The 27,456-nt window shown below is 55.4% G+C and overlaps 7 protein-coding genes across 7 annotated transcripts; 3 read left to right on the forward strand and 4 right to left on the reverse strand.

Moving 5' to 3' along the window:
- Positions 1 to 555: 555 nt before the first annotated feature.
- Positions 556 to 2,007, forward strand: BGZ61DRAFT_437623 (uncharacterized protein). The gene has a single exon (XM_046244150.1). The coding sequence runs from the start codon at positions 1,074 to 1,076 to the stop codon at positions 1,431 to 1,433; it is 360 nt and encodes a 119-aa protein (XP_046111882.1). The 5' UTR covers positions 556 to 1,073; the 3' UTR covers positions 1,434 to 2,007.
- A 1,225-nt stretch (positions 2,008 to 3,232) lies between these two features.
- BGZ61DRAFT_437625 (uncharacterized protein) lies at positions 3,233 to 3,465 on the reverse strand. Its single transcript, XM_046244151.1, has one exon. The coding sequence runs from the start codon at positions 3,447 to 3,449 to the stop codon at positions 3,252 to 3,254; it is 198 nt and encodes a 65-aa protein (XP_046111883.1). The 5' UTR covers positions 3,450 to 3,465; the 3' UTR covers positions 3,233 to 3,251.
- A 914-nt stretch (positions 3,466 to 4,379) lies between these two features.
- BGZ61DRAFT_525288 (Ppx/GppA phosphatase family-domain-containing protein) lies at positions 4,380 to 6,235 on the forward strand (the record flags this gene model as incomplete). The annotated part of the gene is made up of 3 exons (XM_046252737.1): positions 4,380 to 4,483; positions 4,533 to 5,999; positions 6,058 to 6,235. The coding sequence occupies 3 exons, from the start codon at positions 4,380 to 4,382 to the stop codon at positions 6,233 to 6,235; spliced, it is 1,749 nt and encodes a 582-aa protein (XP_046111884.1).
- An 88-nt stretch (positions 6,236 to 6,323) lies between these two features.
- On the reverse strand, positions 6,324 to 8,831 carry BGZ61DRAFT_9107 (uncharacterized protein). Its single transcript, XM_046257212.1, has 7 exons — positions 8,722 to 8,831; positions 7,832 to 8,660; positions 7,665 to 7,779; positions 7,275 to 7,606; positions 6,886 to 7,222; positions 6,628 to 6,831; positions 6,324 to 6,575 (listed from the first exon to the last, which is right to left on the reverse strand). The coding sequence occupies exons 2-7, from the start codon at positions 8,507 to 8,509 to the stop codon at positions 6,412 to 6,414; spliced, it is 1,830 nt and encodes a 609-aa protein (XP_046111885.1). The 5' UTR covers positions 8,510 to 8,660; positions 8,722 to 8,831; the 3' UTR covers positions 6,324 to 6,411.
- On the reverse strand, positions 8,830 to 10,878 carry BGZ61DRAFT_543286 (uncharacterized protein; the record flags this gene model as incomplete). The annotated part of the gene is made up of 4 exons (XM_046255245.1): positions 8,830 to 9,775; positions 9,827 to 10,212; positions 10,260 to 10,365; positions 10,447 to 10,878. 4 exons carry the CDS (start codon positions 10,876 to 10,878, stop codon positions 9,089 to 9,091), a joined length of 1,611 nt encoding a protein of 536 aa, XP_046111886.1. The 3' UTR covers positions 8,830 to 9,088.
- A 4,198-nt stretch (positions 10,879 to 15,076) lies between these two features.
- Positions 15,077 to 19,287, forward strand: BGZ61DRAFT_582340 (uncharacterized protein). The gene is made up of 2 exons (XM_046256284.1): positions 15,077 to 16,675; positions 16,726 to 19,287. Exons 1-2 carry the CDS (start codon positions 15,332 to 15,334, stop codon positions 18,901 to 18,903), a joined length of 3,522 nt encoding a protein of 1,173 aa, XP_046111887.1. The 5' UTR covers positions 15,077 to 15,331; the 3' UTR covers positions 18,904 to 19,287.
- Positions 19,288 to 20,155: 868 nt separating this feature from the next.
- BGZ61DRAFT_9180 (uncharacterized protein) lies at positions 20,156 to 22,886 on the reverse strand. Its single transcript, XM_046257223.1, has 2 exons — positions 21,974 to 22,886; positions 20,156 to 21,889 (listed from the first exon to the last, which is right to left on the reverse strand). The coding sequence occupies exons 1-2, from the start codon at positions 22,615 to 22,617 to the stop codon at positions 20,281 to 20,283; spliced, it is 2,253 nt and encodes a 750-aa protein (XP_046111888.1). The 5' UTR covers positions 22,618 to 22,886; the 3' UTR covers positions 20,156 to 20,280.
- Between the last annotated feature and the right edge of the window lie 4,570 nt (positions 22,887 to 27,456).

Below are 27,456 nucleotides of genomic sequence, written 5' to 3' on the forward strand. Positions count from 1 at the left end.
CAGCAGACGCGTTGTTTGGAATCGAACGCGACGAGAGCCGGATTGGCCAGTGGCTTTTGTTGTTATGGTTGAGAGTGAGACAAAAAGCCAGCACAGCTCGGGTCCCAACAGGCAAAGTCAGGTCACTTGAGGTAACTTTTGGGCGCCCCGTTGGAACTGGGGCACTTGGCACCAGCGAGGGATACAACGTAGGTAGTATTCGTCGTGTCCGTACGGAGCAGCTGGCGATGGACTCTTTCGGGCCCAGAGTGGCTGGTGGAGCCAACAAGCGCCTTACCTTGGGTAGGGCGAGCCTCTTGGCCAGATTCACGGCCACAAGCCAATCCGGCAAGGTGACTGGATGGGCGTCCGGAAAGTTTCCAGCGTGTGTGAAGCGGGAGGTTGGCTCCAAGACGGACGGCCAACGTTGGGCTAGGGTTGCTTTTAGGGTCTTGAGGCGTGTGGAAGCTGGTCTGCTATTGACCTGGGCCAATTGTGGATGTGATGTGCGAATGCAGGTCGGCGGCAAGAGAAACAGTTCCGGCTGAGTCGCTGCAGCATAAGTAAGGTAGCCGGGGCTGTTTGGGGCTGTTTGGGCGCATCAGGAATGGGGAATGGGGAATCGACCAAGTGAGGGGTCGTGATGATGCGCAGCGCAGCTAACATGATCGGATGCAGGTTGGGGACCCGAGCAAACGACCCAATTCGAGGCTGGATGATGATGGCAGTATTTCAGCTTGGATGACATATTTGTCCTGTCACTTACAATGACTTCGAGTCTATCCTTCATCGCCCAGCGATTATGGAATGCCTTGGAAAGAAGGTAGAGGTAAAATCTCTGCGCTCCTAACCTAGACGCGATGAGGGGAGAACGCGAAAAATACGCGCATGGACGCGTTGCATGTGGCCGTCGAAAAATGGCATGTCACACAAGTTTTGCAGGTACAACCCAAACCACCATCTCTCAATTGACCGACCAGCCTCCCACCCAGCATCTTTGAAGGCCAAGTTCACATGTCCATTTTGGGATTGCCTTGACCCTTTCCGATTTTTGCGCGGTTAATGTGGATGTAGCAAACCTGGGCGCTCAAACCATGCGGCGAGTCATTTGTGTGGCTGTAGTCGTGGTGGTGGTGGTTGTGATACCAGAGTGTGAGAGTGATTGTGCGCGCAATCAAGCTGCGTCACTTCTCAGCTGGACGGTTGGATGGGTGGAAGGCGTGGGCGAGTGCTACCTAGGTAGGAGGGGCAGACAACCCAAAAGTACCCACCGTGGCTACCTAGCTCCAGCCCAAACCCTCCAAGAGCAACAAATCAGAGGCCAAAGAGACAAATGTGACGGCACAGAAAAACGACAACGAGCCACAGACACACACGCCCAATGCCATCGTCATCCGTGCTGTTGTTGTTGGTATGCTTGCTCGGAGGCTTGCGAACCAACCAAGCCCAGTTGACCCGTCCTGGCACCGCCAGCAAATGTACTAGGCATCGGTACCAACGCGATGCCTAGAACGCCGGGCAAGACGAGACGACGCCCAGTCCCAAACAAGAGACATGCGGTGAAGCCGCTGGATCACGGCCTTTCCGCTTCCTCCTCCTCGTTTCCTCCCTGCCGGCGAACTTGATGGCCGTGCTCGGTACTACCGTGCGACAATGTGACGCCGAACCGACGACGAGTCGTGCCCTACCCGTGGCTTGCAACACGGCTTGCACCTCTTGGATCGTACATACTTCGCACGTACATAGTGGTCGGCCACAGGCACCATGGATCATGGGCCCCTCAACCATAGGAGCTCGCAGCAAGGACCAGGGGACCACGGCTTTACAGACAGACAGACGCCGCCTGCCGATCCCAGCTGAATCCAGCTAGACCCCGTCCGCATTCCCGTCCGCCGTCTGGCGAGCGACTTCATGGTGGATTGGGCTGGTATAGGGTGTTCTCAGCTGGTCGAAGTGACATGTCCTGATCATGTTCATCCCCCCGGTCGGCTCCTCGTACAAATGCAACGGTCCGCATGGGGGTGCACATGGGGGCGCGCGCGCAGGCACTGCAAGCAGGCCAGCTCTGGCTACTGGGGGCGACGGGCGACGGGCGACGGGCGACAGGCTATGGATGAAAGTTCCACGTCGTCATTCGACGGTCGTCGCCAGCGACGCCAGGTCGCCGCCATCGGTCAACCGCCTGCAACCGCCCGATGGTTGCCGCCAAATCTCGATCCACCAGCTCTGCAACCCTTGCAGCCGTCATCGCGTGTCGTTTTTGCGCGTTTCGGGTTGACCGTTACGTCGTGCTGTTGCAGCTAAAACCGCAGCTCAACCGGCCGTCTCTTGGGCCGGAGTTGTGCTGTGTTCCAAGTGCTCACCCAATTTCGTTGTCTTGTCATTTGGGAGGCTATGATTTATAGACACACGGCCATTGCACTTCTCCCTCGCTCCCACGATGCCACCAAGCGCCTGGCAGCTCCCACGTCGCGTGTCTGAGACATAGGAACCTTTATTTGTTTACTTACTTTGTTTTGTTGTTTTGATGAGTGGATTCGCCTCACGGAGTAACAGCCAGCTGTAAGCCCGTCAGATCAGATCCCGCGTGGAGGGCGCTGGTGCGACGCATGTGCGTTGGCCTGCTGCAGACCTAGGTGCATTCCTGCCTCCTTTCACGTATGTACATGACTGCGCTGACGAGCTGGTTGGCTTGCACGGGGTTGGAGCTAAGGTAGGTCTGGCTACAGTAGCTAAGCTGAGCGAGCTGCTGGGATTGACAAAGGTCCTTCCCCGCCGCCTTGGAACGAGGAGACGCGAGGCGAGGCGAGGCGCGGTGCGGCGCAACATTAACATCACATCATGTCTCTATCGTCTCTGGTCTCTGTTTGAGCGGAGAAGTAACAGGATTATCAGCACAAGCCTCAATCGTGCCTCTCATTCGGTCCTCTAGGATGGCCTAGAACGCTGCTCTTGGTCGAGGGAAGCAGAACCAAACGAGTTGAGGCGCGAGCTTGCGGCTGTGGGCTTGGACTTGTCTCTGAGAACCCTGACGTTGAAGCCTCATGGGCCTATCCCAGCCAGCTGTCATCCAGACCCCGGGTAGGGGGGACTGAGACATACAGGACGGGCCACGCAGGTACCTGCTCACGGATGTCGAGCACTGGAGCACTGGAAGCACTCACCGCCACGCCATTCGCCATTTGCCGGCGCTTGCTGGGTTGGCACAGAGGTCTCTCAGCGCGGGCCTTTGGGGGGCTTGGGGGGCTGTTCTACCTGGCCAAGCTTGTGGCCTATGGCCTTTGGCCTGGCCTTTGCTTAAAGTAGGTTGGTGGCTTCGGAACATTTTGTTGGCAGAGAGTACTCCGCCCGTACGCTGGATGTACTGGGGCTATGGCTTTTCCAGCTCGCCTAACCCCTGTGACGGTACTACAGCAGGTACACATGGCGCGCACTGCAGCCGTTGTTGGGGTTAGTGGATTGAGACCCATCTTCTGCCCAAGGTACCAGACTTAGCTCAGTCAGAAAGCATTGTCCTTGCGAGCCAGCTGTCGAAGTGTGCCGCTGGCTGCCAACGTCTTGTTCTCCTGAGCTGGCTGAGAGACCTAGTGCTGGTTGGTGAGTTGGATTCTGTGGCCATGGTGATCCCGTGCCATGTTTCCCAAATAGTGAAGAGGCTTTCGTCTCATTCATGGGCCGGCAAATGGGCTTCACGCCCGCAACGTCTAGTTCATGCACCCATCCCTCGACGAGGAAGCGGGGAAGCTGCTCTTATCAGCCCTCATGTCCCATTCAGGCACTTTGCCATACGCTCCAAGCAGGCCATCTCAGCGGCGACCGCGCTGGCAAGCTGTGCCCACGTGTGTTGGGAACTATTGTGACGTCGCCGACATACAGGTCGTCAGGACAGAGGGGTTCATGGACGCTATGGACCAAGAGGCGTCACCCGTACGGCGCAGGATGCACCGCTGCCCTCGAGATGAAGAAACCATCAATCCGGTACTTGGACACGACCTTCAACGTGCATGTGGCTGATGTCTCGTCTTACCATTCTCATTGATCTCTACCCCGGAATGGTTGCTGTTTCGAGGCCAAGAAGTGTTCCACGGCGAATCCAACCCGGCCCCGTTTCGGCTCCGAGGCCGGTACGGTAACGCCAAGACCAACAACCTATGCGGCTCTATGAGTGCGAAGCCGTCCCGGTTCGTAACCTCAAGCTTTACCTGCGCAACCTCTACGCCCAACCTTTGTGGCCCATCGGAGAAAGAAACCCATCGGAGAAAGAAGTATGCAAAAGGATTTAAATCGCTTGTTTCCTACTGCTCAATTTCATCTCACTCCATCATCCCCTTCTCTTCTCTAAACCTGAAACTTCCATCTTAGACCCACAGATTCTCCTCTCCTACTAGCCGACTTGCATCATGGACAACTTAATAACCCTCGAGAATTTGAAGGAGAAGCTTCCACCATGGAACCCCAACTCCGAGAGCCAGCTCTTCGCCATTGTCGATATGGGAAGGTATGTGTCCTTGCTGATTCCCTATTATAGGTGCCTTATCTAACAGTTTCTTTAGCAACGGCACCCGCTTCTCTATTACTTCCCTGGCACAACCTACTACTCGCCTCCTCCTCCCCGTCTATGCAAACCGTGCACGCATTTCTCTCTTTGATGTTCTCAGGAAAAATGACAACTTGTTCCCCAAGGAGACTATTGACGAAGTTGTCGACACCCTTCTCCGCTTCAAGCGGATATCTATCGAATATGGCGTGCCAGACGGTCAGTTTATGGTTCTCGCCACTCAGGCTATGCGCACTGCCAAAAACGCCGCCGACATGCTCACTGCCATTAATGAGAGAACCAAGGGAATCTCCATGAACATCCTTGATCCGAAGGTTGAGACGCTGTTCGGCGCCGTCATGGGTTCCCGCAGCGGCCTGGTGAATGCCGACGACGGCGCCCTCTTCCTGGACATGGGTGGTGGCAGTGTTCAGATGACATGGGTGAAGACAGGCCCAGAGGGCTATGAGATTGTCTCAGCGAAAAACGGTACCAGCTTGAAGTTTGGTGCTGTTGCGTTGATGGACATCTTGAATGATGAGAAGAAGACGCATGGTCAGGCGCTCAAGGAACTCGACGCAGGCATGTCGCAGGCATATGACGACCTCTGCAGTGCATTCCCCGATCTCAAAGCCATCAAGGACGCCTACGAGAACGGTAACAAGCAGTCCAAGGTCAACGTCTACATGTGCGGTGGCGGCTTCCGCGGCTACGGCAGCATGCTCATGCACAACGATGCCACTTACCCTTACCCCATCACCTCCACCAACGCCTATACGGCGCCTGGGAAACTTTTTAAGAAAGTTGACAAGATGAGCAAGGTCAACGAAAAGGAAGAGGGCGAAAGAATCTTCGGCATGTCCAAGCGCCGCCGCGCGCAGTTCCCGGCCATCGCCCTCGTCATCGAGGCCTTCATCAAGGTGGTGCCGAACATCGGCAATGTCTCCTTCAGCGGCGGTTCGAACCGCCAGGGTGCTCTGATGATGATGCTCCCATTCGAGATTCGCGAGAGCAACCCCATTGATGTTCTGGCTGCCGTCTCTGAGGAGGAACGGCCAATTTTCGACGCTGTTTCGGGTCTCCTACAGGATGCTCTACCCCGCGAGGTTGACTTCTCAGAAATCCCAACCGTCTTCACCGCTGGCCTAGACGGTCTGTTCGTCCGGGATATCTGGGGACGCGCTGGCTACGACAAGGATGCTGACGCTGCCTACGCCCTAAACAACGCGATTCTCCGCGACCCCGAGGCCCCTGGCCTGACGCATCTTGGCCGGGCTCTCCTGGCGCTGACTGGATCAGCTCGGTGGGATGGGCACCTCGGACCCGACGATGCCAAACTCTTCAAGGGACTGACTGGCATCGTGGAGAGCCAGAGCGAGGACTCGCCCGTCTGGGCTGCATACGTCGGCGCTGTGGCCAACGTCATTGCTGCCATTCTCCCGGTCTTCCCAAAGAACCCGGATGAGGTGAAGAAAACCATCAGGTTAGTGGCGCACTCTATCCCTTTCTCGTATGATAGTGAAATATTAACAATCATTTAGGATCACGTCAAGCATCAAGAAACACAGGGTTGTTTTATTGATCGGAGTCGCCTCCAACGACATTACAAGGGGTCTCGACCTAGACGAACTTGTTAAAGTAATTGAAGGGGCCGCCAAAAAGAGGAAGGAAAAGAGCCGCAGCTTCAAGATTTCCGCCAAAATCCATTTGTTATCATAACTCGTGGCGCATATAATCTGCCCAAAGAAAAAACCACTCAAAAGCCAGGTGCTTAGAAATATAGAGAAATAAAGCGTCATGACATCATGTATCCAATACGAATAGCCCAATACCATTCTTTTTTGATTTGAATTTTCTTTTGTGTATCCGAAATGACTGGAATTGGCGCTTCAACCCTACTCATCATCGTCATAACCATCAGATGTATGGCTGCTTCTTGACTTCGATGAAGAGCCCTTGGGAGTTCGTCGTCGGGCACTGAGCTTCTTGAGTTCATGGTTGACAACCAGCGCGCAAAGCATGTGGTCGATTTCGCCATTGGACTGTTGAATGTTCTCGTCTATGAATAGTTAGTGACCGTGGTAGGTTGCAATGGGCTATAGGGTACGTACATAAACCCTTCTTGGAGCTCATCATGTCCTTGGTGAACTTGCGGATCCTCTTGCTATGGCATGCTCGAGAAGGATAAGTCGATGACTTGAGCCAGTCCAGTGACATATCCAGGCTCTTCTTTGTTCTAAACTGGTAATGGTAGAAGATAGCCAGAAGTGGGAAGACTTTGTCGGTCATCCATTGATAGAGGGATTTTGCGTGAGCTATTACCGCTGATTAGCACGCCATATTTTTTAAGAAGGTGAGCGACTTCATACCAACGGCTGGGTCATGGACAGGACCCATGCGGGAGATGTCGGCCTTGAACGCATTGAGAAGGTCCCGGTACATCAACATCAGCTGCCACATGCTCGCCCAAATAGCCAGCTTTTCCTGGGTCTTGGGAGGGCCCTGGTGTGCCACGCATTCATCCAGCTGCTTGAAAACATCGTGCTCGAGGGACTCGAGTGCTTTGCGTGCAATGTGCCTCACCTCTGCCTGAACAGACAATGGCAGGGTGACCAATTTGTTGCTTGGGTCGAGGCATGAAAACGAATGGGTCCTCCAGATTCTGAAGAAACAGTTCATTCTGTGAACCTTGCTCACCAGGTCGTGCTAGCATCATGTTAACAACTGAAAGGATGATAGAGGAGAGATAGTGGGTTACCTTGGGGAGACCATGGCCTTCCTCAGAGTAGGCCATGAGAAAGCTCTGTAGCGAGTGTTTGAAGTGGGAGCTGCTGCTCTCGCGGTGGATCTGGGCCTCGACCCACTTCTGAAGCTCATGGTGACCAGGAACTCTCTCTCGAGGGAATGCTGCCTTTCTGGGATTCTCCTCAGTGCCATCATGGGACCGGTAGGCCTGGACGGTGGCACGGAGGGCAGGGGAGTTGACGTCCCGCGAAGAGACGAGAATCGCAATTTCTCTAGGCTTGCCGATAAAAAATCGAGGTTCCAAGCGGAACCTTTCTTCCTCGGCGGGGTTGACAGACCAGACATCTGAGATGTCTTAGTTACTATGTCTCATTCCATATGGGGGAGTTGGGTCTTGACATACCAGGGGCCCTGCCAATCACGGGCCAAACCATGACCGGGGTCATACGGGTACAGACTAGGTGCGAGTGCTCTGGGAACGCTTTCCGACATGTAGGACAGACCCCACTTTCATGGCACTAAGACTGGCTCAGTTTTGGATTCTTTTAGGGAGTTTGAGTCATGCCTTACACGGGTCTTGGAGACTCGACATGGGAGGCATGCCCCACTCTTCCGGACATCAGCTGTCTGGTCGGGGTCAGAGACAACTCGTCTCCTTTCCAGTGTATTGCCAGAGCGGCGGCGCTTGAGACTGGAAGTTAGGTCGAATGGCCGCCGAGATGAATCGTCTTGGACTTGAAGGCGAGGTGGGTATCCTCGAGTGGCGTGCTTGTGAGGGACGGTCTGAGGGTAGGTCCACTCATCATCCTGGGCCTGGACCTCTCTGAGACTAGCCTCGGGACGTCGACGAGATTCATCTGCCCTCTCAAGGAAGATAGAGCCGGAGTGGTCCGAAGGAGAGGTGCTTCCACCCTGGATGAGCTCAGGTGGCGTCTGACCGGAGTAGTCAGACGGGGTAGCCTGTTCATCATCGGGAGAGAAGGAAGTCTTCATCCTTAGGAACTCTGACTCTAGTCTCTCAAGAGATAGATGATCAATCACGGAGGGAATCTCCGTGATGAGCTTATTCAGATCCCTCGTGGACGTTCGGCCGTAGTAGGGGGGGGAAACGATGTCCGAGGGCCGGGTAGAATCACAGTAACCCTGCCAGTCGAAGAAGGAGTCGAAGAGCTCATCATCCAGGTCTGGGGAAGTGGGAACACGCGGGTTTTCATGACCTATCTGGGCAAAGTCCCTGGTAATATCCATGTTGATTTCCGTGTAAGTCACGGGGATCTGGTGGAACCTTGGCTTCTTCTTGGGCGAATTGTAACACGCAGCTCTTGTCAGATGGCGATAAGGTGAAAATGCCCAATGTGCCAGATGCTTGTGTGAGATTTGAGCGATTCAGAGACGCGTCCTGGCACCAGAGAGTTATAATTTGGCGTTCCATGGAGGTTCTTGTGGACTCATTCACTTACACCATCCCCAGATGTGCATTCTCGGTGAAAGCCGGGGCCCTGATTGGCCAGTGTTGAAATAGACCCACTAATACCGACCAATCAAGGACCCCTCTTTCACCGATTTTGACATTTCTCTCGAATAGGTCACGAGAACGGTCATGTGACGCCAACTGTCGCTGTATGAGGAACGAGAAGAAGTGCTGAAAGTGACCGAAAAGGAAGTCCCATGATGAGAAAATGGTTCTATGGACTCTCTGTGGTGAAGCTCGGTTGCTTGGGTGGTCATTGGGGCTGGGAATCCCGGGAAAGTGGCCAGGGGTGGACCTGGCGGCCCAGACAGGGCGAGCATCTGAGACGACGCCATCTCGACGGGGATGGCAACGATTCAACTCATTTGTCCAGCGGAGGTTTGTACTGGAGCTCGGCTTCGCGGTCCAGAATCATTCTTCGAAGCAGCTGGTCTTCTGGGGCCGTCATCCAAGGCGACTCTCGTTCTGGCGGCAGGTGAGCGGGGGGTTTTCGAGGGTTGGTTGAGTTGAGACTTACGGAAGTAGAAGCTCTCGGTGCGAAGGTTCATAAAAGCTTGCACTAGAGATTCGTCATCATTCAGCAGGTTCCGAGTGGCTGCCACTCTGAGGTCTGCATAAAGCGGGCTGGTAGCGCGGAAGAGGGCGGCGTATATCGAGACAAGGTAGTGGTAGAAGTGCGTGCCAGCCTCCAGCTTGCATTGTGGAAAGCCACTGTAGTCCTCGGGCACGTGGCACGGAAACTGCTGGAAAGCAATATAGGACCGGACCAACTTCCGGTACATGAGAATCAAGCACCACAGACTAGCCCACAGAGCTATGGCGTTAGATGGTCCGATCCCGGAGGCGCCGAAAACTAGTTTTTCTAGTTCTCCCAGAACATATTTCTCAATGGGCTGGGAGGCCGCCTTGGAAATTTGGCCAAATTGGGTGTGTAGGGCACATGACGGTGCGGTCGTCTTTCCGTGTTCATCCACACAAAGGACCAGCCCCAATCTGATTTTGGTCAAGCAGTTAAGCTCATGGACTCTTTGAACCAAATTATGCTAAAAATGTCAGTCGTTTTCATAATTGATTCTTGGATTTGGGACTCGTACCATTGGCAGAGATGTTGACGATTTGGAATATCTCATGATGAAGGCGTCGACCGCCTGCTGAAATCCAATATTCCGAGTGTCTTGATGGGTCACGATCTTTTCGACCCAATCAACGAGGGTCTTGGCAGGAAGCAGTTGAGGGAGAGCGTATCGGGCGCTCTCTTCTCGATGAAACTCGATTTGGCCATCAACTTGATTCATCACTACCCAGCAACAGAGCCAGGGCGGGGTTTCATTGCCAAAGTAGTCCTGCACGTCGACGTGGAGTGCTGGGTTGTCTGGATAGTCCATGCTGATGGCGACTTGACGAGGCGGGCCAAGATGAGTAGTTCCAGCAATGAGTTCCTGATCCAGTAGACGAGCAGTGTAGTCGATGTAGTGAAGGTCTAACTTGTTAGTACGCAGTGCGTTGCTTGCAGGCTACCGTACTCACCGCCAGAGCTGAATCTCATTTTGGTCAGCTTCTCCCTGATACAAAGTTGAGGCCCAAGAGCCCCAGCTGCCCTCTCGCAACCTTTACAAGGATCTCCGACACCGCACTGTTCATCGCCCAAATTGTCAGCCCGTGGTTCATGCACGGCCCCGGTTTGGAGCTGGAGACCCAGGAGTCCATGTCATACCGAAATTCTTCGCATCTTGCATCGGAAACAGGCCCCATTCCTGCGCACTTGTGCGACCTCGAGCCGCCTCTTTTCATCGAAATCCCTCCTCTTCTTCTTGATCCCGGCCGGCTGGGACGGATTGGAAGGAAAGCATATGACGGAATACTCGGGGCGGCTTGTGTTTCGTGCCGAGACCTGTCGTTTGAGCTTTGAAGTTGAGCTGATAGATCCTTCTGCGCACTCAATCTGCTTTGCGGGTTTTCCGGACCGAGGTTGGGCTGCGCTAGCCGGTTCCGACGTCATGGAGCAGTCCAGCGGTGTATTGTCTCTCCCGACCCCGTCTGATAGGGAGTCCTGGCAAAGACTCTCAAGATCAAGCCATATCCCAAGGTCATCATCCGCCGAGGACGGGATTGGAACCGCCGATTGGGACGAATTGACCGAGGTCATGATTTACAGACGCTGCCTTTGAATGTGGAATCTCTGATTGCTCTGAATAGAGTTGAAGTCTAGTCGTCTAGTCATCTACGTTATGCCTTCCTCAACCTTGGGCGGTGCGGTTTAAGTGGACCCCGCCCAATGAGAGGCAAGGCCGCCTCGCAACTCGGTGAAGCTGGAAAGAGACGAAAGTGGAAATATCCGGTCACGTGAACGATTCATCCGGCTCATGCACGTCACGGATGTTCCAGAAGCCAGGCACCGAATGTAGGGAGTCCCAAGGACTCGGGATTCCTGAATCCTCTGATTTGCACAGCAACAACTTCACATCTGTCTGATCATCCATCCGATAAATTTACACGTTATGTATTTAATCTCAAATAACCTCAAATACGAGAGATTGACTAGTAATTTGGCTTCCGGGGAGCATGTCGCTGCGCCTTTCCACAAAAACGGGCGACAGCCGGAAGATCTAGAGATCTGGCTCGGAGTGCACTGTGTGGACATGAGCACGGCCCACGTTTCAGGACAGGAACAGGAGCAGGAATAGAAGAGAAAGCCAGGGGAATAATATAATAGTATCCTGGACTGGACAAGGAAGCCCAAATGATGGATGGAGTGCGACGCCGTTGGAGGACAGGGCTCCTTGGTGGTGCGACGTCCTGGGACATTTCGAGCAGCGCGTCAGTTGGGGAGAGGTTCCTTCGCCCGTGGATTCGGGCCATGTGTTATGGGCCGCAGGTCCTGAACCAAGGACTTTGGGGAAGCGAAAAGATGCCAATTGGCCGTGATTTGCATGGTCCATTTCAGCTCTGGCTCAGCCACCCTTGGACTCCTTCACAACAGAGCCACTGTCCTAAGCAGGGGTCTGGAAGGATTATGATGCAAGCGCAGATCTGGGGCGGGTCTCAATGACAGGAGTTGGGTCCCTTTTTTTATTTAGAGCAGGGTGCCAAGAATAGGTACTTTGTAGCCGAGGGGCCAAAGGATGAGGCGCCTTTTGACCCACGGGCAGCTTGGGAGCCAACCTGCACCAAGAGTTTTTTTTTTCGTCTAATACCCACGGGTATTCACTGCTCAGCGATGTGCATCCACCGTCAGCCTGAGCTCCCATGAACCGCGCCGATCATGACTGAACTGAAGCCTCACAACAAGACATTGAAAGGGGAATTCGGGGTAAAATGCATATTTGGGTTGTCAGAGCAGCGGGAGGAGCGGAGCGTGCATCCACTGACTGTCTGCTTGCTTTCTTTTTCCCTTCCACTTCTCGGCGCCACGCCGTCAACCAGACGATGGAGGCCTGTCAAAACTACCCGCTGGATGGTGTTGGATAGTTCGTCGGTAATACGCTTTTCAATACGACCAAAGTACTTAATCCGGCTACGTGTACTACATACTACTTAAGTATGTAAGTCGCACGAAGAATGGCTGGCCAATGCAAGTTCCCCCAGCGGAACCAAATAGAAGCTGGAAGCACAAGGGCTCTAAGACAAAGCCGGCTCGCTGATCTTACGACGGAGGCATTGCGCGCAACGGGTCACGACCGAGGCAAGGCAAAAGTCTCCGAGGGAGGGTGCAGCGGTCTGTGGCTCCATTTGCTACTGGCGCTGCGGCCTGTGATTGCTGATACAGCTGGTTCAGCTGCTGATGCTGATGCTGATGCTGATGCTGCGGATGATGGAAACAAAAGGACGATTATAATCATGGCTGTGGACTGGAGTTCGCAGGGCGATGGAGTTGAGGGAACTTACGCTGCTCCGGTCATGATTCCTGCAGAGTGGGGTACCCGGGATGGCAGGTTGGTCGTCAGCGTGGGCCAACCAAAGACCCCTCCAGTGACGACCACACAACTATTATGACGAGGATCAGGACGCGTGGTAATACGGCAAGGCGACGCCGAAGCGGTGCTGGGCCTGTACAGTGCGCGGGGCGGCGCGGAGGCAGAGCGGTCATGCGCGCAGTTGAAGAGGAGACAGCGGAACGTGTGCATGTACGTGTGAGATGACGAGAAGTTGGGTATCGCCGGAGCGGTGTTAGATGCGCACCGGGTTTGTAGGATGACCCCTTGGTTGGCTAAAGTCTCATTGAACCTGAAAGTCAAATAGACAAACAAACAAATAAACAAACAACCGACGGCCTCTTCGCAAGTGCTAGACTCCGAGTCCCATTTGCCTCCCTACATACTGCGTAGCAGATGTTTCTCGGAGTCCAAACAGCCCCGAAACCACCGCTTGGGTGTGGACAGGCCCGGGTGGCGCAGCATCTCGCGGCACCGTGGGGTTGTCGGTTGGCTGTCGCCGAATCTGGCCAGAGTGACGGTCACTGGGGATGCGACTGGACTGCCTAATTTACCTACCAGAAGCTGGGTGCCGTGCCAATGTCAAACGCCAGAACGGCGGAACAGCACCTCATCCAATCTCGCTCGCCCAACCAACGCGGATTCACCCTGAGTCCCTTGCTTCAGACGATCGCGGCTGGGGGGTCGTTGTACATCCATTTCCGGTTCTGTCTAGCCCCGCCTGCGTGGCTACGCACTATTAACGCCGCGGGATCAATTTCAATGTCAAATATCAATTGTCGACGAGGTGATGCCAAACTCGCCGCTGCAGGTTCCCGCAGCAGCTATCGCCATGATTATAATTGCACTGCATATTGCGGACTGAGGGCTGACTGGGGGTCTCTCGTGCCCTCATCAAAAGACTAGACTGGCCCCCTTCCCGTCCCGGACAGTCCGTCATCCCACCCCCCGGTCGCCCTTCTAGCAGCCCTTCCAGCACAGTTCCGTGGATTGAGCCTAACAGCATGACCCCTGCCAGAGTGACGCAGGCATCGGCCAAACCCCAGGCGGGTCCTGACTTCAGACAGAGGTCATGCATTGCGGCATAGATGGATGAGCAAGAGAGCGCGTATAGCTGTCCCCCATCGTTTCAATGGTGCGAGAACAAGAGCCAGGTGTTGGTTAGTTTATGGTTATGTCCCCGTGTGCCCCTGGGATGTACTTATGACGACGTAGTTCGACCAGGTGAGAGGCCACAAGCAGTGGAGGGGCATCGATTCCAAAACCCCCACCACCAACAACCTGCATCCATAACTCGCCGGTGATGTGACGTCTTGCATTGCCAATAGAATTGTTGATCTGAGCAAAGCGATGAACACATCTCGCTGTACTGTACTTGCTATGCCCCCCTGGCAAGGCAGAGAGAAGGGTCAAGTACGAGCTCGAGCCTGTAACTGGACTCGGCGGTGACCTGACTTACAGGGCTCCGGCTCCTCCATTTCGGTGTCCAGCCGGGCTCGAGCTGGGCTGGTCGTCGTCCACTGCCGCAATTGCTTTTCTCGTCTCTCGTCACCACGGTCATCGGGATTGCTGCTCCACAACTTGTGTGTCCCAGCTTGTATCCCAGCTTGTATCCCAGCGCCCAGTCCTGGATCCTCTCAAGACCCGCCACTGGTGGCTCCCCAAATCCCAAGTCCCCCGGCGACGTGCGACGTGCGACACAACACGACAACACGGGCGGACACGAACAACGAGGCGCTGAGCACGCACGAGCCCCAGGCCAGCGAGCCCTGCCGGACGAGACATCCGGGCTCATCACGAAGCAGCCCACACGACGTCCCCACACGGAGCAGCCACTCACCACCTCACATACGCAGTCACACAGTCTCACACACAGTCTCGTCTCCTCCGTCTCCCTGCTTGTGTCCGGCGGGCATCGCGGCGCCGTCCAGGGGCCTTTGCCGCTCTAATTGTAGGTGCATACATAGCACTGGGTGCTCTAGACTCTCCAGACTTCGTACTCTAGACGAACTACTCGGCTAGCCGCCTCTGTTGCCGCCACGCCCCTTGCCCTAAGCTCTTCGCGAACGAGAAGGGAAAAAACTTCCCCTCCCAATCCAGTCAACGTCATCGCCGCTCCACCAACTCCCGAAGCCCCGAGCCGTTGATCCAGAGACGGCGGCGCCCCCAGTGCGTGCCCCAACCTGGCTCCGGTTCTGGAGCCAAGCCCAGCCAAGGCAGGCCCATCAAGGCACTGTGGCACTGTGGCCCCCCCCGGGTTAGCCCCCCCGCCCGCTAAGACCCAGGGCACAGCGGGTTCAGCTACGGGCAGTACAGTACGAATTGCGGCTTGCGAATTGCGGCTTGCAGGTCTGGTCTGCAGGGCAGAGCATGCGCAGGGAAGTTCCTGTCTAGATCTGACACGCAGCCACAGGGTACATGTCCTGTCTGTCGCTGGACATACATATCTTGCAGCTTCGACCCGCCTGCCTCGTCTGCGTCTGCGTCTGCGTCTGCGTTGCCTGTCTGCGTTGCCTGCGTCTGCGTTGCCTTGCGTCTGCGAATACGTACGTTGCCTGCTTCGCTTTGCCTCGCCACTTCGGGCTTCCATTCTTAGCATCCTTTGCTGCATGTAACGCTGGCTGCTAGCTGCTAGCTGCTGTCGGACCGTCAGTCATCACGCCCAACATGACGTCCAGCAAATCCTTCCGGGCCTCTCTCATGCCCTCGGTCCTCCGTTCCAACACCGATCCCGAGTCCTCGTCCACATCCTCCTCCTCGTCTTCCGCCGCTGCTACTGCCAGCAACAACAGCGAACCTCGCAAGAAACCGTGGCACAAGTCCTCCACCATCGACCTCTCCCACATGCGAGACCCTGGATCTCGAGACGCGGCACAAGCCAGCGACAGCGCCGCTCACACGCAGCACAACCACGCTGTAAGCGGTACATCCAATACCACCACCAACGCCAACAATACCACCAACAACGCCAACACCACCACCACTGCCACAAGCGCTGCCGCTGGAGCCGAAAAGAGTGTGCCTCCTCAGCCGCGGTCTGCAGCGCCAAACCGAAAATCAAAGACCTGGAGCAATCGCCTGTCCTCGCTGCTTCCCTCACTCATGCTTCCCTCTACAGATTCCGTGCCTGTGGTTCCAAAGCAGCCTACCACTGCTCCTCCTCCTCCTCCAGTGGCCGCTGCCGCTGCCGCGCAAACACCCATCTCAACTCCGACGTCAGCGCCGGTTGACACTCCCGCCCTTACTAAATCCTCCACGCCTACCGATAACAGCCCTACGTCTTCCACCCCCAGTATCGTCGAGACGCCGACTATCCGAATGACGGGCGACGACGATTACAGCCTGGGCTTTGTCCAGCCCACCAAGCAGTCGCCCCAGGGATCCCCGCCAACCCTGCCAACGCTCCCTGCCCAGGACAGCGACACTCTGGACATTTCCCGGTCAGGCAATAATCCCCAAATCATGGCACCGATCCCACCTTCTCCCGAGATGAGCCGCGTCGCTCCCAGCATCCCCAGCGCTCCCACTATCGCACCTCCCGCGGTTCCACCTCCCGCTGTCCCAGCCGCCGGTGAACAGTCCCCCGTAGAGCAGAACGCCGATTCGCTCAAGGTCGGAAAGCTGCGCAAGGAGAAACCCGACACTCGGCGAAGAAGCAGCTCTCTCCAGCACCTCGCCAGCGAGATCCCTCCCATGCTAGGACTCAAGTCTCGAACGGACTCCCCCGCCCCCGAGCTGCGGGGCCGTCGAGCCTCGTCTGTTCAGCCTGCCTCAGCTCGCGGGAGCCCAAGCAGCTCTCGCGTCCCGTCCGCAAGCATCAATGTCCGCCCTGGTTCCTCAAAAGGCGCAGAGAGCCCTACCCGCGGCCGTCTCCGCCGGAGTTGGATGCCGGGTGGTCGGTCTCGCTCCAACTCAGTGGACGTGTCTGCACAATCCGCAGCGAGTGCTTGGGTCTTGTCAGACGACACCCGAGCTGAATACAACGCCTCATTCCTAAAGAACGCGGAGAAGGTGCGTTTCTCCCTGCGCGAACTTGTCGCAAAGCTAACTTGCCACCTTAGGTCCCAGAGCTCTGGAACGAGGGCGGCAACGTCTACGTTTTCCTGTACCCCCGTATTAGCGGATGCGGGCCGTCCTTCAAAGTTCCCGAGTTCACCGTCAGCTCATCGTACATCTTCAACGAGCTCATTCAGGCCGAATTTGATACCCCTACCGGTCGGGGCCGAGGACGCAGTTTTGGAGGCCGAGACAGTCTCAGTGTCGAAGATGCAACTCGTTTCATGTCCCCGCCCAGTTCCCCGCCTCCTATTGACACTTCTGGCGAACTTCGATTATACTTGCCTTCGCCACCACCATCAGGATCGACCCCGTTGGCAGCACCCGGCCAGGGCTCTCAACAAGAGCTGGACAGGCTTGTCGCCATTCGAAACTTGTTTGCTTTTTTGACCGGCCAACCCCTCGTGGCGACCAAGACAAAATCTACCAACTTCCAGGCATTCCTCCAGATTGCCGGACTTTTGGAAGAGTTTGGTTTCACCAGCCTTGATGGAACCACGTTTGGCGATGCCGTCGACCTCAGTTTCGGTTTCTACATGGACCAGATGGGTCTCGCCGACTGCCGACACAGCCGAGAGAAAACGCTAGAGGCTTTGATTCTTGGTGAGCGAATGCGATCTATTGACCTATACAACGAGGCGTTTGCCCATGCCGCCGGCAAGTACGCGGCCATTATGGATCTGCGACTACCACTGTTCGAGCAGGTATCGCCTCAAACTCGACAGGGCCTTGAACGAGCCCACCTGGACCTCGTAAATCGGCAGCACAATGTCAATGTCCACTTGGAACAGTTCGAGTTCCCTGCGTTCTTCTCGGGTATCGCAAACTCAACGTCAACCGTCGAGTTGAAACAGGTCCGCTTCAAGGTGTGGAGGAATTCTTTCAACCGGATGCGACACTTTGTCCTTGGTTACTACAAATCGACCTTTGGCAACTGGCCACCCAAGGCCAGCAGCAAGAAGAACCCTTTCTCCGAGAGTGGTCTAAACAGATTGGTGCTCAAGGTTCTTTACTCAGACATGTGTGCGTTGTACGATCTTCTTGTCGACCGAACCAACCGGACCTCCAGAGTGATGGACGAGGTTCCCACCCTCTCCGCGGAAGCGGATGAGATGACGTTATCAGCGCTCCGCAACATGCTGTCTGAATTCGACCGTTCGAAGCCGCCTGTCCTCCCTCCCATACCATATGACACTCCCAAGATTCCCTCTCCAGCCTCGGTCTTGGAGACCTACAACTCACTCTCCACGAAGAAGCAGATCAAGTTCGACAAGAACATCAAGGAACACGAGCTCAGCCTCATCTTAAACAAGGCGTACAACTACGACACGAATAGCATCCAGCTCCCCTTCCTAGAACAGTTCAAGGATTTCGAGCAGCGTGAGGCCAAGGGTAAGATGTCGCAAGACTTCGCCGATCAACGATATGGCTACTGGCTATTCGTGTACGCTGTGATCCAGTCGTTGCCTGTCCTCGTCGTTGACGCTCCCGGCATGTCTCACACCGAGGGTGTTGAATACTTCCTCTGCGAGCCACCGATGGGCAACCCTCCTTGGGTTGGGGATCGGCAGGTTCGCAAGATGTGGTACGAAGTAGCGGGAGGTGGTGGTCTCGTCGAGCTCTCTACCGATGCAGTTCTCTTCAGTGTCGAGGCGACTTACCACCGTAGCCACTGTTGGCTTTCTGCGAAGCAATGGGAAGGACACGAGGGTGATCTTATGCCCCCTCCTCCCCAACATGAACCCCCAATGTCGCCTTTGCATCCACCCCCCACCATCTTCCCCGGCGAGGAGGACTTCATGGGCAACAACCCCCCGATGGGAGGGCCAAACACGCCATCACCACCCCTTGGTGTGCCGCAGGTTGCTTTGCGCCCCCGAACGCACTCTCCGGGTGGAACCCGCGCCAACCAGGCATGGCGATCGAGTATCGCGATGGGCTTGGAACCTGTACCACTCGCCCCGCCCAGTCCTTTTGGAGAACGGACCAGCTCCCTTGGAGGGCGCCCAACCAGCATGTATATGTCCGGCAGAAGCCAGTCCGTCGGCAACTTGGCCGTGATGGGCGGCGGCAGAGACCACTTGGATCCGGCACTTGACGCAAATTCTGGCGCGACATTTGACGACATCTTGGGCAACGAGAAGAAGAAGCAGGAGCCAAAGAAGAAGGGAAGGTTCTTCTAGGTCTGTTGCATCGGCATGCAATCTTTTGGATCTCTAGAGGGCATTGGTTTACCTTTCGTGAACCCTTTATTAAGCTGCCGGATGGGTGTATGCTGTCTCTTTCATCGGCACATTTCGTTGTTGCGTTTTCTTGGTTTTTCTAGGGCTGTACTCTTTTTGGCATGGAAACACTGTCAAATTTTCTATTTTCGGAGTTTTCTTGATGCATAAACACTTGGGATGAGGGCATCTGGGAGAGAAATTACAAAATCTAACGACCAAGCATGAAAAAATCTACACAGATGTAGGAGGACTATTAGAAGAGTTCGATAGACTAGTCCATATAATTCGGATGGACGAAGAATTTAATTTACTGAGCGTGTTGAGTCCGTTCAGTTTAGTGACAGCCTGTGGTTTCTCGTTCAAGGTCTTCAGTTCACGTACGTGTGTCTACATGTGTTTGGAGAATGCATCTCACCTCACCGATACGCACTGGTCGTTGTCGAGGCTTATGCCATGAGGCTTTCGCCCGCTGCTTATATCCGAGTCTATGCGGCAGTTCATTATGTGGAAATATTGTACCTTAGAACTGCAACATGGATGTGTGCGAGTCGTGATACTATGCTGCCAACCTGCGTGCGCTATGCATGCCTATATTTTCCTTCATGAGGTTTTGAACAGCTACACCTCATCGACTTTTCGTGGCTGGATTCTGTTTCTCACTTCTCTCTCGCATGCCCTTCCTTCGTCACTCCTTGCGCCTGAATAGCCTATTAGGCCTTGACAACCCGGAGTTGCCCTTGGCGTCTTGGCCCCCCACGGTCTGTCGAAGGAGTTTTGCTATTCGCACGCGCTGTTATATACTATATACTTACTAAGGCCAACAATGAACATAAAATAGACGTACATTTATCTTTATCTGCAAATTTCTTAAGACTTCATCTGTATTCTTCAGAAAGCCCATACGACACTGTTTCTTTCCGAACCGGATACCTACACGCACACCAAATCTAACATGCCCAGTGCCAACAGTGGGATCATGTAACGTGTTACGTTTATGCAAGCGTTTGTATCTATGGTGTTCACATAAATAATAATACTCCTGGCAAAATACCAAGTATGTTTGGCTTTTCTTTCGTCAACACTCATTAACCTCGAGTGTAATTAGGGAGGCCTATAACCTGTGTCCCAGTTTTAAAATCCCCAGCGTGGTGAATGACAAAAACTCCAATCATGCCCACCATTCCCATCCCGTTTGGATATCAGCCGTAAGTCATAAAATAGTAGTTACATGAGTTTCCAAAATTCCATGCCCAAAGGGAAGCTAGATCTTTATCTCTTCCTTATTTTCGTTCAATATGTGGTCTCGTCCTCTCTCATTCTCTCTCCTCTCTCTCTTCACAGAGTCAGCTTCGTCCAGCGACCGCGCTCTGTATGCCACCATCTTTCCTTCTCCTTTCGATCCGCCATGAAACCGTCACGAGTGTTCCACCGGCCGAGGCAACCCTCGCGGCCACCAGCGAGACTCTCACCGCCGTCACCTTCGAGATCCCGCACATCAATTAAGCCGCCCTTCTCGTCGGCAGACCCGACGTCCGGCAGGAGGTGGTACTTGATCTGACTACCAGACGTTCCGATGAAGCCTGCCATGGAGAAGGTCTCGGTCGTTGTGCCGTCCTCCTCAATGACATTAACGGTGAAGCGTGGCCGAGAGTGCGCCGCCTCGAGGCGTGCCTGGGCGGCGAGGCGTGAGGCGTGCAGGTTGGTGGCGGGTGGATGGCGGCTGCTGCCGTTTGGTGACTGCGGAGACCGCGGCGACGGGAGCGACGTGTTGCTGGAGGACTTGAACAGATACCGTGTCGGTGAGATGGGGCTGGTGTTGGAACTGGAGTTGAGGCTGAAGCCTGGCATCTCAACGGGAGTCTCTGGGGTCCGGAATCGGTCCATGTGAAGGTCGATCCGCTCCACGGGGTAGCACAAATCCTGGAAGAGGCCGTCTGGGTCGTTGGGCACTCGCAACGTCCGTAGCGCCGGGAACCCTCCGGCGGCGATGCTCCGGGAGAGGATGTCGTCGGCGGCATTGACGGAGAGGACGTGGGCGGTGATGTCCCAGTGCAGCTTCTTGAGGCTGCCGGAGGCCAGGTACGGCATCATCCAGAGCGTAAAGGAGTCCTCCTCGGGCATCACAGGTGAGAAGGCCTGGATGAGCGAGAAGGTGGTCAGGGAGCGCAGATTGGACAGGATACGGGCGAGGGCGGCCAAGGAAGTCAGCGGCGTATGACGGAGGTGAAGCTTGCGCAGAGAGACGCTGTTGGCGCGGGTGGCGAAGGCCGACAGGCCATTGGTGGTGATGCCAGTGATGCTGGAGAGCGTCAGGGTCTGGAGAGGGGGCAGGGCGAGGAGGTTGCTGTCGTTGAAGGCGTTGGCCGGGATGTTGGAGAGGTGGAGGTGCTTCAGAGAGCGGAGGCACTTGAGCGTCGTGGTGAGAAGGGTCTCGGGCGCGAGAGTAGCTCCCGGGCAGCAGTGGATGGTGAGGGTTTCAAGACGTGACCAATTCCGGTGATGGTTTAGAAAGGTCGTCTCCTGAAACCGCATCAGCTCTCCCGGCATCACTAAGCCGAGTTGTTGGGTGCGAGAGTGAATTCGCTGGTGCTTCTGGTGTGGCGAGGCCTGGACCAGCCAGCTCATCTGCTTGAGGTTGCGCCGGGTCGATAGAGCATGGAAGATCTTCTTGAACGAGTGGTCGTAGGTGGTTGTCAGTCCCGTCAAGCTCTCCAGGTTGGGACAGGCCATGACGAGCGACGCAACGAGGTCATCGTAGTCGGCGACATTGCTCCCCTTGACGGGCGCCTCGGGCGCAGGCACCTTCAAGACACGCACAATGGCGGCGAGCTGGGGATTCGCACGCAATGAGCGCCGCAGCAGCCTCACTCGGGCGCCCTGGTTCAGCTTGTACTTCTTCTTGTGCGCTGCCAAATCAGCCCCCACGAGCTGAATGTCATCGTATCTGGGCCGCCTTGTTAGCTCGACGCCACGAAACCGCCCGGCGCGGCATCTTGGCCGCCCGAGTCACGGACGGGACGGAACTTACAGGGCGATACGAGCTGACTTGTAACACTTTCGTGAGGCCACGCTCACGTTGCACACGTCCCGCATCCAGCAGGTCGCACAGCTCTCGCTGCCGGGTGTGAGATGGAGATGCCGCAGCTTGCTCATGATGAGGCCCAAGACCTCGGCCGGCAGCTTCGCGAACATCTCGTTTGGCGGCTGGGCTGCGCGGGCAGGCGCCTGGCGTTTGATGGCCATGGGTCGCTGGTACATGTATTCGGGTCTCCATTGTGCGATGGACTCGGCCGTCTCAACACTCGTCCTGCTCCCCCACGAAGCTGACCGTCGACTGGCGCCCATGCTCGCTCTCGTCCCCATCTTCATGCCCTCGTTGCCGTACATGCTCGACATGGTTGCCGTCGAGCCATTGGAAAGTTTGCGTGGTCGGTTCAGCTTCGCCGCAGGCAGCGAGTCGGTTGCCTTGGCCGGGTCCGCAGCAGGCGTCTCCAGGCCGGGATAGACGGAATAAGTCGAGAACGACGAACGGGGCACATTTCGCTGGGCGGTTGTGGTGTCGGTCTTTGACAGGAAACCACCGACAGAGTCCTCGCGTACTGGATACAGATCCGTCACTGGTCCGAAGGATGACGGATGCATAGGTTGAACGGTGACTGTAGGTCCCTTCATCGTCGACTCGACTTTCTTCGATTCGGCCCTGCGTGGGATATCTTCCACCTGCGGTGGTGTGGGCTCCGATGGTAACACTGCTGCTGATGAGAGTGCACCGTGGGCAGAAGCTCGTCTCCTCGATCTCAACTTATTAGGCCCTGGACGTCTAAATCGGTGACGATCACAACGGTCAGCTAAGGGAAGTGGATAGGTTTTTTTTTTGGCGTCTGGAAGCAAGCAAAAATAAAATAAAATTGAGAAAAGTCTGGGGAACAACGGTGCAAGTATAATAATAATAAAGTGCCGATGAGATGCACGAAACAGCTCTCAAGGCGTCAGGCTAGGCACACTCGGCTTCGAGTCACTCCGTCTAGAACCCTTCTGACGTATTCGTAGGACAAAGGGCTGATCTCTTGGCGTCTCGTAGCGTGAGGCTGCCAGGCACCTTGAGTGCGCCACCAGGGGAAATAGTGGGCGGGTAATCAAACCAATGCAGCTCGTCGTGGGCCAAAGGTCCAAAAAGGGCGCCACGGAACTGGCTCAAGCTTCTTGTTGGCTAGTCTGTGGAGGGATGTTGATGGCTTTTGCGGGAGCTGAGGCTGAGACATTGGGGGAGGGAGAAAGCGAGACGCCGCTGTTTCTGGTGGCGTGGTCTACTGTGAGGCAGACAGCACACTTTGTCGGTGCTCGGCAGTGACGGGCAGGGAGTGAGGGAGAGAGTTAGGGAGGGAGGTTTTGTCAAGGGTGTGTGTGTTATGCAGCACAATAGTGCTGTATTGGTTTGTATCCGTTGAGGAAGGGGGAGGAGGGTAACGGCGAGCAGAGGGAACAGCCAGCGAGGGGACGAGGGATAATAACAAGAACAACAAGGAGATGGTGGTTCATTCGAGATGGATCCCTTCCTAGCATTGACTCCGTTCATGGAATAGGATGGGATAGGATGTGCAGAGGGAGATGGACAGTGGGGAGCGTCTTAGCTGGAGCCAAGCAGGCGGGATGGATGGACCCGTCCCTTAGATCACCAGTATTAAGACACCGGAAACGGAGACGAACAACAGACACGGAGGGAGAAGAAAACGGAAGACGTACGCAAGTTCGGTGGCGCGCCGGCTTCCCTTCCCCGACAAGGGGTCCTCGTCAATCATGGTGACGGCCCAGACATGGCGACGAAAGGCTCCGGCGCGCTTGTCGTCAATAGCCGTCATCGAGCTGCGGCCCGGCGAGAAGAAGCGTTTGAAGTCGGAGCCATGGTGGTTGTGGTCAACCTCAAACATGCTGGAGGCGGTGACGGTGGTGGTGACGAGCTATAATGAAACAATTATTGGAGGGAGGCGTCCAGACGGCGTTTCCACGTCGTTCGTCGACGAGGCGAAGAGTGCGAAAAATGCAATACAATCCCCGAATAGGTCAGCTAAAACACCATCCAATCGTTTCTACCAGAGAATGATCCCTTGTTCCCTTGTTGGAGAACCAGTCGCCCCTCGACCGACCGACCAACCCCTGTGGTCGACCGTCAGCTTGGGTGCGGGAGCGGACGCGGCTCGTTAGGTAAATTCGGTGGAGGTGGAGCGAGGCGGACGCGCGGTGGACCGGGTGCGATGTCTTTGGACGGGTGCGTCGGGGAAATATCGTATATCCAATATCCAATTCCAATGTTGAATATACGGCGTGCCGTACGGGCAAGATCGACGATACGAGGGTCGCCGTGGATGTCCCAACTACAGGGCCGGGGGGGATTGACTTGGTGGGTTGGATGCCCTGGACAAGAAAGGATAGACAGGGACGGGCTGCGTGCGGGTTTGACTCGTATGTTGAGAAGGGGAAGAAGAAAGAAAAGAAGAAAGCAAAAGAAGGTCCCCAATCTCTTTTGCAGCTCAGCAATCAATCACACGCCTCTGGTTCAATTTAGAACCAGTGGCGCTGGAAGCGTGTCAGACATGCACTGGCGACAGCTTTCCCAAGGAGCTGCAGTGCAGGGGGGAGCTTCTGCGATGGGGAGTCTCCCCGATGGACCTCTGCTGATGGACCTCTGTTGAGGGCTTCTTCTTTCCTGTCGCTCCGGTTCCCGTTTTCGTCCTGGATCTTCCTCCGTAGGGCATGAGGCGGGCTCGACTGCGCTCTTCTCTGCGACGGAATCCAGGTGGCTGCAGGCTTAAGTATGTCGGATCATGCATCAATGGAACAGGCTCCGACAAAAAAAAGCCCCTCCTCTCCAAAGCCCCCCTAAGCGATGGCGGCCATTGCGAATGTGTAATTAGCCAGCCCAGTGCATCCAAGCAAAGAAACACACTGCCAGGCCGCCTGACCCTCGGCCCTCGTTTCTAAATCCTCCCCCGAAATCCTCTGTCGAGGCGGAGCTGGCGGGCCAATGAGGCTCCGCCGCGGGGCCAAGAGACATGTCACAGTTCCCTGCTTGGTGGTGTTTGGACTGGGTCCGACGGACGACGTACTGTACACAGCCGGCAGAGAGTGCGCGGCGTGTTGGTGTTGGCCATGGACCATGGGATGAGATGCGTGGGATGTGCGGGAACGCCATGGGCGGGAACGACGGAATCCACCGCAGTTGTTCTCGCCGCGAAGGGCCTCTCAAGCGCCAGCCAGCTGTCCAGTGCCAGATCGAGATCACGGCAGACATCATGGCAGCTGCTGAATGGTTGGCGTTCGCTGTACAAGAGTACTTCGCACACACCAACACCAATAACCACGGCAATTAGTAGCCCGTGGATTCAAAAATAGCACGTCGTCGTCCACCCAGAACCCTCCGCATGCCGCCAAGCTAAGCCATGCCAAGGCTGCTTGCGTGCCTCACGCCAGGGGTGCCATCAGACCCTCAGCGGACATCGTTCTAATGGACTGGCTCGTCCACTTCCTTTACTACCGGGGCGTGGATCCAGCGGAAGGATTTTGGGGCGGCGCCGCAGCGGCTAGGATCCATCTTGAACACCTGTTCGCCCAAGCCATCCGGCTTCCTTGTCCTTGACCTTGACCTCGACGAGTAACCGGTCTTGATTCTTGTTGAGGATTGTTCATCTCTTCTTCACCTCGACGTCCCGACTGTGCGGCGCCTAGTCGTCGAGCTATCCCTCCCCTCGGAGATCCATGCCGTACTCTCGATACAGCATCCCGTATCCATGTCCTTCACCGTGCGACTCTGCCCCTCCACACGTCCTATCCCCCAGGTCCCCCCCGGCCTCCCGACTGTTGACTTTGCAGAGATCGGAGCAGGGGATCGTCAGTTCCTCCGAAGCCTTTCCATATCCTGACACGCCCGGAGGAGGAACCGGGACACATCCACAGGCCATTCAGTGCTTCATCCTGACCGACAGAGCAGTTGCCAAGCAAAAGGTGCCACCGAGATTCCCCAGTCTCCATGAAAGCTCCGGGGTCCTAGACAGTGGTGGACACGGCCGCGTACCCAATAATCAATCGCCCCCGCCTAATGTGCCATCATGCGAATGTCGTACTTATTATCGTCCCCAGGGCAGCTTATGGGAGTCATGAACTATTCACCCCCTAATGCTTGAGCTGCCACTTCGTGCCTCAGTTAGACCGGGGTATGCCCCCAACCGCCCGGCGCCGTTGAACTCACTCACGAGTCGTCACCGTCTTAAACGATATCCTCATCGTCAGCATTACTTTCGGAGGATCCGGTTTCAAGGTTCACCTCGTGGCACCAGGCGACACGCAGCATGGTTTCCCCGGCCATGCATCTACCACAACCCAGTCCCTCCGTCAATGGTGGCTTCTAGCTTGTCACTGTTCGTGCAAAATTTGCCTAATACCACCGTTATTATATATAAACAAATGAATGATAAACGAGCCAAGCACAGGTTTGCTTTGATGACGTCGTATACTCAAGTTGTTTGCGTAGGTGATTTCTTGCCTTGCACCAGTGCCCAAACCATCGCAGCCGTGCCTCTACTTTCGGGATCTGATTCCTCGTTTCTGGTTACTCGTCTGCGCTATGTTTAGCAGCAACAGGACTGGCAGTCAGGCTCCCCCGTAAACGTTCATGAAACTCCTGTGAATAGTGCTGTGCAGTCGTCAGATGGGAGACAGTTTTTAGTTTCAGGTGCCGGATTCAGCCCTGACCATGTATTCATCGTATTTGTCAAACCGATATTCGAAACAGATTTGGGTCTTCTTGACCACCTAAATTCTGCAGAAAAGTCATTGCTCTCTGCGACCATTCCGGTGCATACTTCCGATGCGTCCCCCATCCGAGTTGTCTTGGCGCCCACGAATGATGACGATTCGGCGACCGCAGCACTTCACTCTTCGTCCGAACCAGCAGTGAACCGCACCCTTCTCGCTGGACGCGCGGCCAGGTCTCGCTTGTTCTCTGGCGAGCCATTTTCTCCGGCTTGCAGCTGGCTGTCATCACCAGGACCAACGTCGTGCGCCCGTTTTAGAACAATCAACTGGCGAGGCTCAGACGGCTCCACCGCGCCACTCTTAGCTTCACCTGAATCATCCAATATGATACCGTCGTCTGGATGCATGGTGCGGCCAAAGCCTCTGCCGAACATGTACTGAGGCGTATGCAGTGCGGTCATCTGACTCATCTTGTCATTTTTGTCTTCGGGCAGTGGAATGATCTTGGCTTTCTTGATCCAGTCGTAGATGGGGCGAATATCCAGTATCGTTTTCACCCGTCGATGTTCGGCTTGCGACATGTGCATTTTGCGTTCGAGGATAATCTCCTCGATACTATTCTTCAAAACTAGTGTCTCGACTGAAACTGGTTTCTGCTGGCTGATGCGGCGGACACGACCGATAGCCTGCGCCTCGACTTGGGGGTTGAGAACCGGGTTAATGAAGTAGATTCTCGATGCCTCTCTCATATCTAGCCCGAAG

The sequence above is a fragment of the Ilyonectria robusta genome (assembly GCF_021365365.1).
Source record: "Ilyonectria robusta strain PMI_751 chromosome Unknown BGZ61scaffold_1, whole genome shotgun sequence".
NCBI lineage: Eukaryota > Fungi > Ascomycota > Sordariomycetes > Hypocreales > Nectriaceae > Ilyonectria > Ilyonectria robusta.

Bases quoted from the DNA above. Each gene is read 5' to 3' on its own strand.
- BGZ61DRAFT_437623 (XM_046244150.1), top strand. From the start codon at position 1,074: ATGCGGCGAGTCATTTGTGTGGCTGTAGTCGTGGTGGTGGTGGTTGTG.
- BGZ61DRAFT_437625 (XM_046244151.1), bottom strand. From the start codon at position 3,449: ATGGGTCTCAATCCACTAACCCCAACAACGGCTGCAGTGCGCGCCATG.
- BGZ61DRAFT_9107 (XM_046257212.1), bottom strand. From the start codon at position 8,509: ATGGATATTACCAGGGACTTTGCCCAGATAGGTCATGAAAACCCGCGT. The intron at 7,607-7,664 runs GTATGTCAAGAC...AAGACATCTCAG, and splicing joins CGTGATTGGCAGGGCCCCTG to ATGTCTGGTCTGTCAACCCC. The intron at 6,832-6,885 runs GTATGAAGTCGC...CAGCGGTAATAG, and splicing joins TGTCCATGACCCAGCCGTTG to CTCACGCAAAATCCCTCTAT.
- BGZ61DRAFT_582340 (XM_046256284.1), top strand. From the start codon at position 15,332: ATGACGTCCAGCAAATCCTTCCGGGCCTCTCTCATGCCCTCGGTCCTC. The intron at 16,676-16,725 runs GTGCGTTTCTCC...TTGCCACCTTAG, and splicing joins TCCTAAAGAACGCGGAGAAG to GTCCCAGAGCTCTGGAACGA.
- BGZ61DRAFT_9180 (XM_046257223.1), bottom strand. From the start codon at position 22,617: ATGAAGGGACCTACAGTCACCGTTCAACCTATGCATCCGTCATCCTTC. The intron at 21,890-21,973 runs GTAAGTTCCGTC...AAGGCGGCCCAG, and splicing joins AAGTCAGCTCGTATCGCCCT to ATACGATGACATTCAGCTCG.